General features: G+C 38.7%; 1 protein-coding gene across 3 annotated transcripts in view; it reads right to left on the reverse strand.

The window, feature by feature from the left end:
• Positions 1-13,883, reverse strand: part of CCDC15 (coiled-coil domain containing 15) — a 64,801-nt gene extending 50,918 nt beyond the window's left edge. For 2 of the 3 annotated variants that reach the window (XM_024131358.3, XM_024131357.3), the window contains exons 1-5: positions 13,649-13,821; positions 13,101-13,289; positions 7,487-7,636; positions 6,754-6,945; positions 948-1,061 (exon numbers count right to left, since the gene is read on the reverse strand). In XM_024131358.3, coding sequence (XP_023987126.2) covers positions 948-1,061; positions 6,754-6,945; positions 7,487-7,636; positions 13,101-13,280 — 636 coding nt within the window. In that variant the 5' untranslated portion in view covers positions 13,281-13,289; positions 13,649-13,821. The other variant, XM_055091464.1, reaches the window with a different exon arrangement.
• Positions 13,884-14,412: the final 529 nt, after the last annotated feature.

The raw sequence follows: 14,412 nt of genomic DNA on the forward strand, positions 1-14,412 counted from the left end.
CCAATTATTCACTCTAAACTTATTCTATATTTTGAATCAAAAGAATTTCTTTTTTTTTTAATTTTTTTTTGCGGTACACAGGCCTCTCACTGTTGTGGCCTTTCCCGTTGCGGAGCACAGACTCCGGACGCGCAGGCTCAGCGGCCATGGCTCACGGGCCCAGCCGCTCCGCGGCACGTGGGATCTTCCCGGACCGGGGCACAAACCCGTGTCCCCTGAATTGGCAGGCGGACTCTCAACCACTGCACCACCAGGGAAGCCCATGAATTTCTTTCTTTTTAAAAAATAATGGTATTGACTTTTTCCTGATTAAAAAATAAAATATATACATTATGGAAAATTTCTACAGTAAAGAAAACCAAGAGAAAAAAATTAAAATCACCTGTAATAACACTATCCAGAAATAATCAGTATTAACCTCTTGGTCCATTTCTTTCCAGGCCTTTGTCTGTGCTCATAGCATCTCTCCCCATCTCGATATTTTGCTTTATTTTTTTCATAGCACTTATCATTTGAAATTATATTTTGTATTTATTTGCTTATTTATTATATGCTTCCCTACTAACACAGGAGTTCCTTGTCTACCTTTTCACCACTGTTAAGTCCTGCTTCTAGAACAATGCCTGGCAGTCATAGACATTCCATAAATATTTATGGAATGAATTTTTTAAATTGAGCTTATATTGTATCTAATTTTATATCCTACTTTTTCCACTTAACTTTATATCACAGACACTTTCCCTAGTCTTCAGATATCCTTTGAAAGCATGATATTTTTGATAATAGCTATAAACGAATATATCATAACTTTTAAACTGCTCCCTACTATTGGATACTTAAGGTTATTTCCAATTATTTTTCAGGTCTAAATAATGTAGAGGTGTAAATTAATCTTTATTCATTTTTTATCTGTATTTTTAGAAACAGCTCATTAGAATTTAATTTACCTCTTGGGTGGGAAAGTTTTTCTTTCGATCATCTGGAAACACCGATGCATTTTTTTTATTCACAGTTTTAAATGATGCCAGCCGGTGACGTGCTTCTTTCATGGTTTGACTAAGCTGCCAAAGAAAGGGGAAAAAAGAAAACAAAAACAGGCTAAAGTCTTAATACCAAATTCACTAAGTGTTCCAACAGGAAAACAGGCCCCTATTATTAAAAAAATGCCAGACCTAAGACAAGAGGATTACTTGGAAAAGAGATTTTCTAATCTGCTGATAAGTGTATTTACAACATTATTTTCATTACCTTAAGAGACTGTATTTCATAACTTGATTTAAGTGCTGTTACTCAAAAATCGTTTTTTAATAATGTATGCTTTATATTAAGTACGTACACAAAAATATTAGAACCTAAAAGTCTGAATTTGGAAATTATTGAGCAGACACATTCCTTACCTTCTATCCATCTTCTTAATAAAGAGTTATTTCTTCAACTGGTCCTTGCATGCCTGATCACTTTTATCACTCCTTATAAGAAGACTCTATTCCTAGTCCCCCTAAAATCCTTTCTTCCTATTTACATGAGTCTCTTCTTCACCCATAACATTTGAAAACTATAGTTATTTAGTCTTTTCTCAAATGTCTCTTCTTCCAGGAAGCCCTCCTAAGTTAATTTAGAGTACAAATTCAAACCTGTCAACAGACCAATTTGTTTCAGGTACTCTAGGTAACAATTGATAGTAAATATTCATATTAAATATGTTAATTTTGTGTTCATTCCTTATCTCTACCTAGCAATTTCAGTAAGTATCTATTTTGATTTCTTTTTCAGAGAAGCACACAGCCTATTTTACATTTCACATACCTGCATAGAATGTTCCTTTAAGGAAAATACAGAAAAGTACATCCCTATACTACTCAGTGAAATTATGGCAAAGCCAGGACCAGTTCTAACCCGTCCAGTGAAAGTTTAATGACATCATTTCTCCCTTAAAGGGAAATAATGACTATGATTTACAGATATAAATAACAAATACTTTATGATATTTACTAATAGTGACCTAGAGATAAAAACACTCTCTTGCTAACAGCCCGGTTTCCTTACAGCATTATCACCTTTGTTTTGTCCTTGTTTCTAGAAGGTCTATACCTCTAGCCAGAGAAATCAGCTTGAAACATTACTCTTTATTCTACTAAGAGGAGGACTTCTAAATTTGGTTAGTGCAGAGTGGCTAAAGGGGTCAAGATAGAGTTAATCACAACACAAAAAGAGATAGTATATCTGCAGTTGAAGTTATGAAAAAATACAAAGCCATGAACATGCTTACTTTTACTCCTTGCCAAGTGTGGTAGACATTATTGCCCTGCACAAAGTGACCAAGGATGCAAAATACTTGCTGTAACAGATTTAAAATAAGAGTACATAATCTTCATTTTCCATCAAGTTCAAACCTCTATTAGTCGCAGATTGATTTTAGTCCCTTAAGCAGGATATTTCAACTGGTCCAGCAGTTGGACTAAACATTACGTTCAGTTTTTCTGTCTTTACCAAAACCCTTCATCAAATCAACCCAAAGATCCTTTCAATGACCTGCTATGAGGATTGTAGTAGGCTGAATAATGGCCACCCAAAGATATCAAGTCTTAATCCCTGAAATGTTACTTTATAAGGAGAAAGGGCCTTTGCACGTGTGATTAAATTAAGGATCTTGAGATGAGGACATAATCCTGGATTATCCAGAAGGGCACTAAATGCCATCACAAGTGTTTTTATAAGAGAGGTAGACGAAGATCAGACATATGGAAGAAGTGATGTGAAGATGGAGGCAGAGATGGGTCTGATGTGGTCACAAGCAAAGGAATGCCAGAAGACACCAAAAGCTTCAAGAGTCAAGGAACAAATTCTCCCTAGAGTCTGTGGACACCTGGATTTTGACTCAGTGAAACTGATTTTGGACTTCTGGCCTCCACAACTGTGAGAGAATAAGTTTCTGTCATTTTAAGCCACTAAGTTTGGGGTAATTCGTTACAGCAGCCACAGGAAACTAATGCAAAGACCAAAGTTAATGTTAATAAGCACTAAACAAAACACAGAAGACAGGAGGATGGTAAAAATCAAATTATGTAAAACGAACAGGCAGAGAAGTACATTCCTCTTATTGTAAGATAATGGTGATCACTACATATATTGGTGAGTATGTGTGTGTATATATATGCGTTTGTACGTGAATATATATACATATATATTTACATATGTAAGTTTAAACACATATATATGTTGTGTTTGTAACTACTCAAAACATAAAATTTGACCAAAAGTCGTGTCTTTTCTTTTTCTTTTTGGGGGGCCACGCCACGCGGCTTGAGGGATAGTTCCCTGACCAGGGGTTGAACCCAGGGCCATGGCACTGAGTCCTAACCACTGGACTGCCAGGGAACTCCCCCAAAAGTCTTTTCTGTACTAGAAGCTTAGAAACAATTTTCATTCCTTTGTAGCTGTTGTTATCAACAAAGACTGGCACTGAATCACTAACCAAGACTTAAAAATTCCCTGATGGAAATAAATTTTTATATAATTACATAGAAAACCCAGCTATCAATAAGCAAAGGTAGTTCTGACCAATAAAATTAAAATGTACTACATAAACAAATTTTGAGATTTAAATAAACAAATATTGAGACTTAAATCTTAAAATCTAAAGCAAACACTGATCATATATTAAAATGTATAACTTCAAACAAATATGTAGGATGAAATTTGACAAATATAGATATCCACTGTGACACTGTTCCCCACTCATTGTTCATATTTTCTTCAGTTCTTTTTAATTTATTCAGACAATTAGGAATTTATATGGAACTATATAAATGAAACAATGTGGTAATAACATGTAGGTCATGGGAAAAGACTATAGATGAGATCTAACATTTATAGAATTTCACCTATTGTACTGACATGGAGGCCTAATACCAATGTATTTAAATGTATGTTAATGCCATAAAAATCTACCCAAAGTTGAATTCTATCCAAGTACAATATAGTTTATTTACAAAAGATAACATATTGATTTTTCAGTGTGTTAGACTTTTCTACAGCCACAAAAATACCATACACCTAAAAACTCACATGAGGCCCTTAGCATAGCCTATGAACCCCAATGTAGTGCATCAATTTACCTTTAAGTAGGCATACCAAGCTAGAGGCTGGCCAGTAACCTAGACCTAATGCAAAAAGGCAGGATGGGCCAATAAAGTTTCCTTACCCTACATAATGAACAAGGAAGTGTTCAGAGAAAAAGTCAGAGACAGGAGCTGGACCTAAAAGATCCTAAACTGGAGAGAAGAGGCTAAAGGAGCCTCAGGTATGCCAAAGTTTTGGAGCTGTGATGATGAAAATACCAGTTAGTAGTAGAAAAATAAGTAAAGAAGAGAGAACACATGTAGAGACAGGATGACCAACTCTCCGTTTGCCTGAAACTGTCCCAAAGGAGTTAGTGCTTGAACTGTCTCATTGTCTAGTTCTTAGCGACATCTAGTGGATAGAAACTGCAACAAAAACAGTAAGATTTTAAAAAATTGAGCATCTATTGTCATGGTGTTGTATGGGCAAAAGTTTACAGGCTTAAAGTAGTTTAAGTCACTGAACATTCCTCAGTAGTGCATCTTCTTTTAAGAAAAAAACAGGGTTGGGAATTCCCTGGCGGTCCAGCGGTTAGGACTCCGCGCTTGTACGGCTGGGGGCACGGGTTCGATCCCTGGTTGGGGAACTAAGACCCCACATGCCACAAGGCACAGCCAAAAAAAAAAAGAAAAGAAAAAAACGGTATAAAAACTTTTTAGATTTGGGGAACATTTAAGGCTTTTCATAACCTGACTTTTTCCTACCCATCCAACCTCATTTTCTGTTGCTTTACCCTGTACACTATCAATTAGAAAGGTTCCATCACTTATTAGCAAATATATTGGGTTGGCCAGAAAGTGTGTTTGGGTTTTTGTAAGCTGTTACAGAAAAACCTGAACGAACTTTCTGGCCAACCCAATACTAAGCTCATTACATATTCTAGACTTTTTACTATTCCTCCTATCTCAAAATTATTTTGAATTTACCAATTAAATTCAGTTTACCAATTCAAAATACACAGCTCAATTCCACCTCTTCCAGGAATTCTTCCACCTCTTCCCAATTCTTCCCAAATTATTTCCTTGGAATTAAAAAAAAATTTGAATTTCCACTGCACACATTTATCAACAATGCAGAAAATATCTCCATATTATTATCTAATAGATTGGGGGTCTACCAGCTTTGTAGCTCTACTTTGTATCTCTACTTGTATCTCTACTTGGAAATATAAACCCATGAAAGGTCCTATTTCACATATTAGTATCCCTACAATGTATAACAAACACAGTATATTCAAATATCTGTGGACTGATGTGTCCTATTCATGTATCATACAAATGAAGTAAAATGGAATTTATAGCTACCAGTAGCATGAAAGCAAGGACTGTTATTCTGTCTCAGTCAATGTTCTATCCTTTGCAATTTCTGCAGTGCCTGGCTCAATAAATATTTGCTCAGTAAACTGTTCATAATCTTAAAAACAAAAATGATTATAAAAATGATCACTACAAACCAAATAATGACAAGAAAAAGTCATAGTTTGGGCAGAGAGAAAAATCTTTTTAATAAGTATTTCAACATAACATGTGATTATAAAGCTTTCCCCATTTATACTAACAGCATAATCAGATTTGCTTCATACTTATGACAAAGTATGTCAGCAATCACACAACTTTTATTTTCACATAATCATAATTTTCCACATTTTTGTTCTCCTCTCACTAACCCTAGGATTACATTTTAAAATGATAAGATGGGGCTTCCTTGGTGGCACAGTGGTTGAGAGTCTGCCTGCCAATGCAGGGGACACAGGTTCGAGCCCTGGTCTGGGAAGATCCCACGTGCCGCGGAGCAACTAGGCCCGTGAGCCACAACTACTGAGCCTGCGCGTCTGGAGCCTGTGCTCCGCAACAAGAGAGGCCGCCACAGTGAGAGTCCCGCAAACCGCGATGAAGAGTGGTCCCCGCTCGCCGCAACTAGAGAAAGCTCACGCACAGAAACGAAGACCCAACACAGCCAAAAATAAATAAATAAACAAAATTTTTTTTTTAAAAAAAAGATAAGATGAAGGATTATTCCCACAGAAGAGTTGAAGAATATGATCAACTGGACAAAAGCCTGGGTACATTATGCAGGGTGGAGGGGGGTACTGATTAGATGGCATCAAGTGATTTGAGTGGATGAACCTACTCATGGTGGTTAATTTTTAAATATTCGTTATATAAAGTGAGTCACTAAAAAGTTCCATTAAAAAATTCTGAATATGTTAATTTAGAGTTTACTAAATTATTACTTGATTTATAGATCAATTTATTGTGATAATCATATTGAGGGACAGAAAAAAGAAACAAAAATAATCTTTTGTCCATATGCCACAAACTGAGAGTAACTTACCCATAACACAATTTCAGTATAATTGAAAAATCTACATTCTTTGACCTAAAACTCTTTCTAATAAGTTTTGAACTCTAACACTTTGGCACCTTTCTTTAGATGATTCTTAAGTGTCTGACCAATAAGTATAAATTTAAAATATATATAAAAATAAACATCATCCCACTATTCCCCACTTTACAAAGGTAAAAAAAAGAGGAGGCGATAAAAAGCGAAGTTGAATGTGACACCTCCTAATCTCTACATCATAGCCTAAAAAAAACCCAGAGACATAAAATAAAGTGAGTATGTACTTACAGCCTGGGCTTGTTGTTGGAATAGTTCATTCTGATTCTCTCTATCTTCTATTCCATCCTCAAGCTTCTGGGAAGGAGGTAACCTAGCACTTCCAATAGCAGCATTCAAATGGTTTGGAAAAACACTCGTTCTTTTAAGAGTTAAGTATGCTGGATCTGAAGAGTGCATGGCTATAGAGCCTTCTTTTTCTGCCTACACAAAGGAAGAAAGAGTGAGCTTCCCACAGTCCAGTGCAATCAAATAATGTCTACCAGCAGCCCAAAAGCTTTAAAACCGGGGTTGGGGGGAAGGAGGGGAAAACTTTAGCTGGCAAAGAAACTAACATTTACCAGGCGTCTACTATGTGCTAATATTTTACATTATCTAATTCTCAAAACAACACTGGGAAACAAGTATCATATTCCCATTTCACACGTAAAGAAACTATAGTCGAGAGAATCTAAGTAATTAGCCCAAGGTCACAAAGCTAGTAGGCAGCAAAGCCAGAATTCAAACCCCAACCCCAAACTCTGAGATTGTTTACAACTATTTGGTGAAAGCAAAAGAGGGAGTCAGAACAACACAGGAAACAGAAACAACAGTTTCTCTACATACAATCTACTGCCCTCACTAGTAAATCAGATTATGCGAAGCCTGGAATCAAAAGAAAGTGATTCTGTCATTGCCTAATAGCATTTCTCATAACAAACACACTTCCCATTCAGTCTTTACTCAGGCTCACTTTTGAACTTACCGCTTCATAAGACCTCTGAAGTTGTTGCTTTTTTCTCAGCCTAATTTGCTGATTTACTCGGCATTTGACTTGTCTCTGAAAATGCTTCAGAGCTTCTTGTTTCTTTCTTAGCTGTTCCCTTAGCTCTTCTTCAATCATATATGCTGAAGTCTTTAAAGATGAAAGATAGAAAATAAACTTACATGTCCCATTCGTTTTGCCCATTAGGACTCTGTTGTAAACACAAAGCAGTCAGAATACAGCCCTGAAAAAATAATTCAGTTCTACAACCCAAAATTCCCCGTACAGTAAAGAAATCACAGGAGTTCAGAGCTGATAATCTAGGTGTAGCTAGTGAGTACCAAGAACTTAAACCAAATCACAAACTAAAAATTGGAATCTGTGAGCACTCAAATCAAATCTTAATTTTTCATTGTACTGAGAACTAAAAGTATCTTCATTAATTCTTAATGAACCAATTCAAACCTATATTATGTTACATTTTCTAAAATGAGTAAAATAGTCCAGATACACCAGATTGCTCACCACTCACCCACTATGTCCTATTATAAAATGAGAATTAGGCTTCATTTTTAACCTAGCATGCCCTTCTTGCCACCTCCATCTAGAAAAGGCCTACTCAGTCAAGACCATCCAGTACCCATCTAGTACCTCTCACTCTTATTAATGTTGAGTACAATACTTCTTAACTCCCCCGTTAGATTATGAATTCTTTGAGGGCAGGAAATGTATTTAATTCTCCTTTGTTTCCCCTATGGTATACAACACAGAGACTTGAATACAAAGGTACTCAATATTTATATAATGCTTAATTCCAAAACATTCTAAACAATCTGGAACACTTTATCACATTTGAGTCCTTGATCATTGTTCGCCTCCTCGAAGTGCTTTGAATAACAAAGTCATTATAATAACAGCAGTTACCATTATTAAAGATCTATTATGAGATAAACACTTTAACTACCTTGTATCAATGAATCCTCAAAACTACCTCCAATACTAGGTATTTTTACCTCTTATGTTAAAAATGAGGAAATAGGGCTCAGAAGGATTAATCTTTAGTAGTAGCCCAAGATCCTATAGCTGGCAAGTAGCAGAGCTAGAAGTTTCTCTGACTCCAACACTTATGCCCTATACTGTACTGCTTTTCTCTTGACTATGTCTCTCTTCCATAAGGAATCTTCATATTAAATAAAATCATCATACCTCCTATCTATCCCGTCTTCTAATGCAGTGATTCCAAATTCTAATTCTGAGGGGTACCCCAAATTATTTCACAGACAGTCATTAAATTCTCAAAATCAAATGAATTCAAGTTCCAATTAAAATTAAAATTTCCAAGAAATCTATCCCATAAACTATTCTACAAGAGTATGTACCATAGGAGTAGAATGTACAAGACAGATATCAATGAATAATTAAGTAAAATAATTCTAAAGTAGATAGATATGTAGTAAAGCCTGAACAAGTGACTCAAGTTGAGTCAAGACCCAGACAAATTTAAGCCATTCCGCCTTTCTTTTACTCCCATTGTCTCTGTCTGCCCTCTTTTACACGCACCTTGAGATTATCAAACGTCTTATTGAAGTGCATGACTGGTTCCAAATTGTGGATCTCAAGAGTAAACCAAAGATAAGATTGAACCATAGAAACATGTTTTAGAAACATATTTTTCTTAGCAACACTATTGTGTAAGACAAACAGAACCTGAAAACACTTGTTCCATGGGACATTAAGAGGTTCCCAGAATCATATAAACTTGAGAAATACTGGGTTAAACAAAAATAAATAGTCGGCCCTCTGTATCCACAGGTTCCTCATCCTCAGATTCAACCAACCATGGATGAAAAGAAAATTTTCCAGAAAGTTCCAAAAAAGCAAAACTTAAATATGCCAAGCACAGGCAACTATTTACATAGCATCTACATTGTATTAGGTATCATAAGTAATCTAGAGGTGATTTAAAACATACAGGAGGATGTACATAGGTAATATGCAAATACTATGCTATTTTATACAACTGCTTGAGCATCTGTGAATTTTGGTATCTGCAGGTGGGGGAGGTGGGGGAAGAGGGGGGTCCTGGAACCAATCCCCTCCAGATACTGAGGGACAACTGTACTGTTTCAATTGTACAACCAATTCTTCAACCAATTCTTCATAGCCTTTTTGCACCCTATAGACTATCCAAGGGGGCAATATAGAATGGAGTGTTTCTCAGGACAGTCAAAGAATACATTCGGATAATTTATATATAGTGGAACTAATAGTTAGATTACATAGTCCTTAGTCTCCAAAGATGATCTCCCCTTCTGCCCCCAATGAATCAAGCCTCCCAGTATATATGCTCTTGTGTAGCCATCTCCCACACTGAATGTAGTCTGACTGTATACTCAATAGACTGAGGCACAAGTGTTGGCTCCATGCTTCCCGAGGCAAGGTCATAAAGCAACCTCCACCTAGGGAAGCCCATACTAGCCAAGCAGAGAGACCACGTGGAAAGAGGAAGATGTCCAGACAGCCCTCAGCCATTCTAGTCATCCTAGCCCAAGTGCCAGATATATGAGTAAGAAAGCCATGTAGGACATTACAGCCCAGCAGATGCCAGATAAAGAAGAACCAAGAAATCCAGGCATCAGCCAGAATCCAGTCAAGTTGTCCCAGAAATCATCAGCTATTGGGGTCACCCCAACTGAGGGCTCAGACACTGTGGAGCAGACAAGCCATCCCCACTGTGCCCTGCTCAAATTCCTGACGCACAATATTGTTTGCTTTATGCCATTAAGTTTTAGAGTGGTTTCTTACGCAACAGTAGATAATCAGATAAATTATAAAACAATGCAATAGCTATATATGCTGATAGGAAAGCAGTATCCTTGGATGATAATTTAACTAAGGGGCAGTCTCAAACTATGGCGTTTTTAGGAATTCTGATGGCTCCTTGAAACTTAAGGACAAAAATGATTAGGCATTTCCCTTTAGCATAGACATGATCTTAGGGTAACCAAGCTTTAGAAGTTCTGAGCTCACAAGACCTACATCTGTTAATAAGAGTGAATTCCCCAGGCTGTATATGCTAAAGTGATAAAGAGTTCTATTAGATGCTTGATCAAATTGCCTTTGACTGGTAATGATCAGAATTTTTTAAATGAGGGAAAGGAGACATGTTTACACTTGCTCCAAGACTTTAATATTTTGAGTTGATATGTGGGAACATGTGATGATTCTTTTTAACACAGAAAATCTTGGTCGTTTTTTGACATTGTTATGCAATTGATATTATAAAGATATCATAATATGGGCAATTAAAAACAGGTGTCAAGGACTTCCCTGGTGGCGCAGTGGTTGAGAGTCCACCTGCCAATGCAGGGGACACGGGTTCGTGCCCCGGTCTGGGAAGATCCCACATGCCGCGGAGCGGCTAGGCCCGTGAGCCATGGCCGCTGAGCCTGCATGTCCGGAGCTGTGCTCCGCAACAGGAGAGGCCACAACAGTGAGAGGCCCGCGTACCGCAAAACAAACAAACAAAACAAAAAAACAGATGTCAATAATTTAAATACCAAAATACCTTTGTACCAAATCTTACTGATTCTTCTGGGATGTTTCTTACATTTATCCCTTTTAATTTCCATTTCAATCCCCTTTTCAAGGCTTTCCCTCTACATTACTTACCACTAAAATCTTGGTGCTATACTTCATGCCTAAATTGTTACCATTACATCCTAATTTGTCCCTCAGGAGCCAATCGCTCCTTCACCTTTACAAATGTTAAAGCAGGACTTCCCTGGTTGCTCAGTGCTTAAGAACCTGCCTGCAAATGCAGGGGACACGGGTTCAAGCCCTGGTCAGAGAAGATCCCACATGCCACGGGGCAACTAAGCCCGTGCGCTACAACTACTGAGCCTGCACTCTAGAGCCCGCAAGCCACAACTACTGAGCCCGTGTGCCACAACTACTGAAGCCCGTGTGCCTAGAGCCTGTGCTCCACAACAAGAAAAGCCACCGCAATGAGACGCCTGCTCGTCGCAACTAGAGAAAGCCACACGCAGCAACGAAGACCCAACGCAGCCAAAAATAATAAGTAAAATAAATAAATAGTTTTTAAAAATAGAACTTAAAAAAAGTTAAAGCGATTAATCTAATCAAAACATTATTTGATCATGAAATTAATCTGTAAATATTAAACAATGAATGAAGTCAATCCCGTCTCCAAAATTTCCTGTGGTTCCCCACCATTCCTATTTTCCACAATCCCATCAACCACCATGCCCCTACTAGGCCTTCCACTGCAATCAATCTAAACTACCCTTAAATCCTAACTATACCTTGCTTACTTCCTACTCTCTCCATTCTCCTTAATTGGAGAATCATCCTCTTTCTTTTTGATTACCCAAATTCTTCATTAAACTTTCCTGGGTCACATCAATTCAAAACCATATCTTTCTTCGTTAAGTGCTATAATAGTCTTAGCACTTAATCATCTACTACTCAGACTCAAAATCCTTTCTGGAAATAGCATAGTAATAAATGAATGCATATGTATATACATCATTACAGACATAAATAAAATGAATGAATACATACCATTGCACTGCTATTTAACATTTACTTGAAACATGTCTCATTTCTTCTCTGAGATGAAGGACCACTAAGAGAACCTACCTCATACTTTTCAACTCATGTTCAGCACCTTGTCTATACATTCTGAAGATCTTCAAACATTTTGTGCATTCCATAAATATCTACATGCTCCATCAGGAAAAGTAGATATGTAAACAACTTACTATAAATATAATGTGGTATTTATAATAATAAATGAACCACAATAATATATGAACAAATAGCTAAGGAGCACAGTTTGGTGAAAGACAATCAAAAATCTTCTTACCAAAAAGGAAAAAAAAAATCTTACAAAATTGTCCTCCTGTGTTAATAGCTACGTAAGAGAGTTGTCTGACAGGCACACATGTCAATTTGCAAAAGTTTCCCTTCATCTGAAATGCTCTTCCCTTTCATCTGTACTTACAGCACTTCCATTCTTTAAGGACTAACACAAACTATATTACCTCATTCACTCATTCAACAACTATATCCTGAAGACTTGCCATATGCCAGTACAGGAATGAAAAAAACATAAAGATCCCTGTCGTCATGGAATTTACAGTTAAACTTTCTCGGAATCCCAATCAGAATTAATCTCTTTCTCCTTTATTCTCCCACGGCATCTGAACCTTACTGAATCTCCACTACAAAACTTAGCATAAACTTTAAGCAATCAATGTTACATTAACTGTGGTCATCATCCCTACTACATTGTAGAGTGTCTGGAAGACAGTGCCTATGTTTTGTGCATAGAAAGCAATCAAGGGTTTGCAAAGCAAACTGAAATATATATAGGTAACAAATATTTGATTATGCCGACTAAAGCTGCAGCAAGTTTCGGCAGATACATATTTGTTGTATAATCCTAACGCAAGAACATATCTATTTATGACAGAATAGAAACGGCATCCCCAGACTGCTCATCTTATCTGAGCACCAGGGATTTGAGAAGGCTAATAAAAAGAAAGATGGAGGAATAACCCCACCATACTTGCATCAAACTGACACTCACAGATGCTGGGACTGCTGAACTATCTGGCGGGGCAGGCTCCACCCATGCCCCAACGGGTACTATATCTTGGTTCCTCTCAGCCAGCACTGCCAACACGTCCTTGCTCTTCAGGGGGTTTAAAGCCAGGGGCAACTTTGTGGTATTTGGAAGCTTCTTGATGGGGGCCATACTTCCTGGCATCTATGACTCCTGGTGAGGAGAGAGGAAAAGCTTAAAATCTTCAAACGACCGCCTTAAAAGCTCAACCCCCTAACACGTATGCCACAGGCTCCTGAAAAGGAGAGAAGCCTTGGAGGAGGCAGTAGCCTGACAAGGATACTGGAGAAGAAGGAAGGAAAAGGGAAAAAAGGGAAAAGAAGGGGGAAGAAATAAAGGAAGGAAATGTTTAAAGATCGCTCTCGGAAAGGAACAGGGACGAGAAGGGGGAGAAACAAGAATCTGAATGAGAGAACGAAGATTGTGCCAGTGGCGGCAAAGCGATGCAGGAAAGGGAGGAAAGAGCGTAGCAGCCGGAGGGCAAGGGGGCTGGGAGGGTGGGGGGTGGGAACCTGGGTCTGAGGCAAAGAGTCCGAATAATCGGTGTCCGATTATGGGGGGAAGCGCTGAACGCCGGGGAGTCCCGGACCAAAGAAAAGCCTGTTTCTCAAGCCTCAGGGTCCCACTCCTGCTGAGACTGCACCGGCCTAGTATCGATCGCGGTTCGCCACGGATTCAAGCTACCACTGACACTAAGTGAACCGCCTCCGGTAAACCGCCGCTTTGGAGAGGGCTGCCCCCGCCCCGCCCCTCGGCGGCCTTGTATCTGCCTCTTCCGGGCTTGTGTCACCTCCCGGAGACTGGAAAGGCGTGAGGGGCAGGGTTTCGCGCTCCAGAGGTTCGTCACTTCCGCTTCGTCTTGCTGCGTGGGCGGGACTTATAAACGCGCGTGGAACTGGTGCGGCACGGGTGAGTCCGCGTGGTCTCTGGGTAACAGGCGGGCGGAAGTATCGCCCCACTGGCCGTGCCCCGAGCGTCCCGGCGCTGGGACCATCCCACATCCTTCAGGAAAAGAAGTATGTTGGGCTGAAGAGCTGATTGGGCAGGGCAGGGGACCAATTGAGGGAAGCACGGGAAAAGGATGGGAGAAGGCGGGCCTGGCAGGGCTTTCTTGAGGAACGAACTAAGCCAACAGTAAATCATACTGATATTTGTACAGCTCGCTACGTTAACGGAGCTCTTTCATGCCTGTTTTTTTGTTTTTGTTTTTGTTTTTTTGCGGTACGCGGGCCTCTCACTGTTGTGGCCTCTCCCGTTGCGGAGAACAGGCTCCGGA

Source organism: Physeter macrocephalus, chromosome 16 (assembly GCF_002837175.3).
Source record: "Physeter macrocephalus isolate SW-GA chromosome 16, ASM283717v5, whole genome shotgun sequence".
Lineage (NCBI taxonomy): Eukaryota > Metazoa > Chordata > Mammalia > Artiodactyla > Physeteridae > Physeter > Physeter macrocephalus.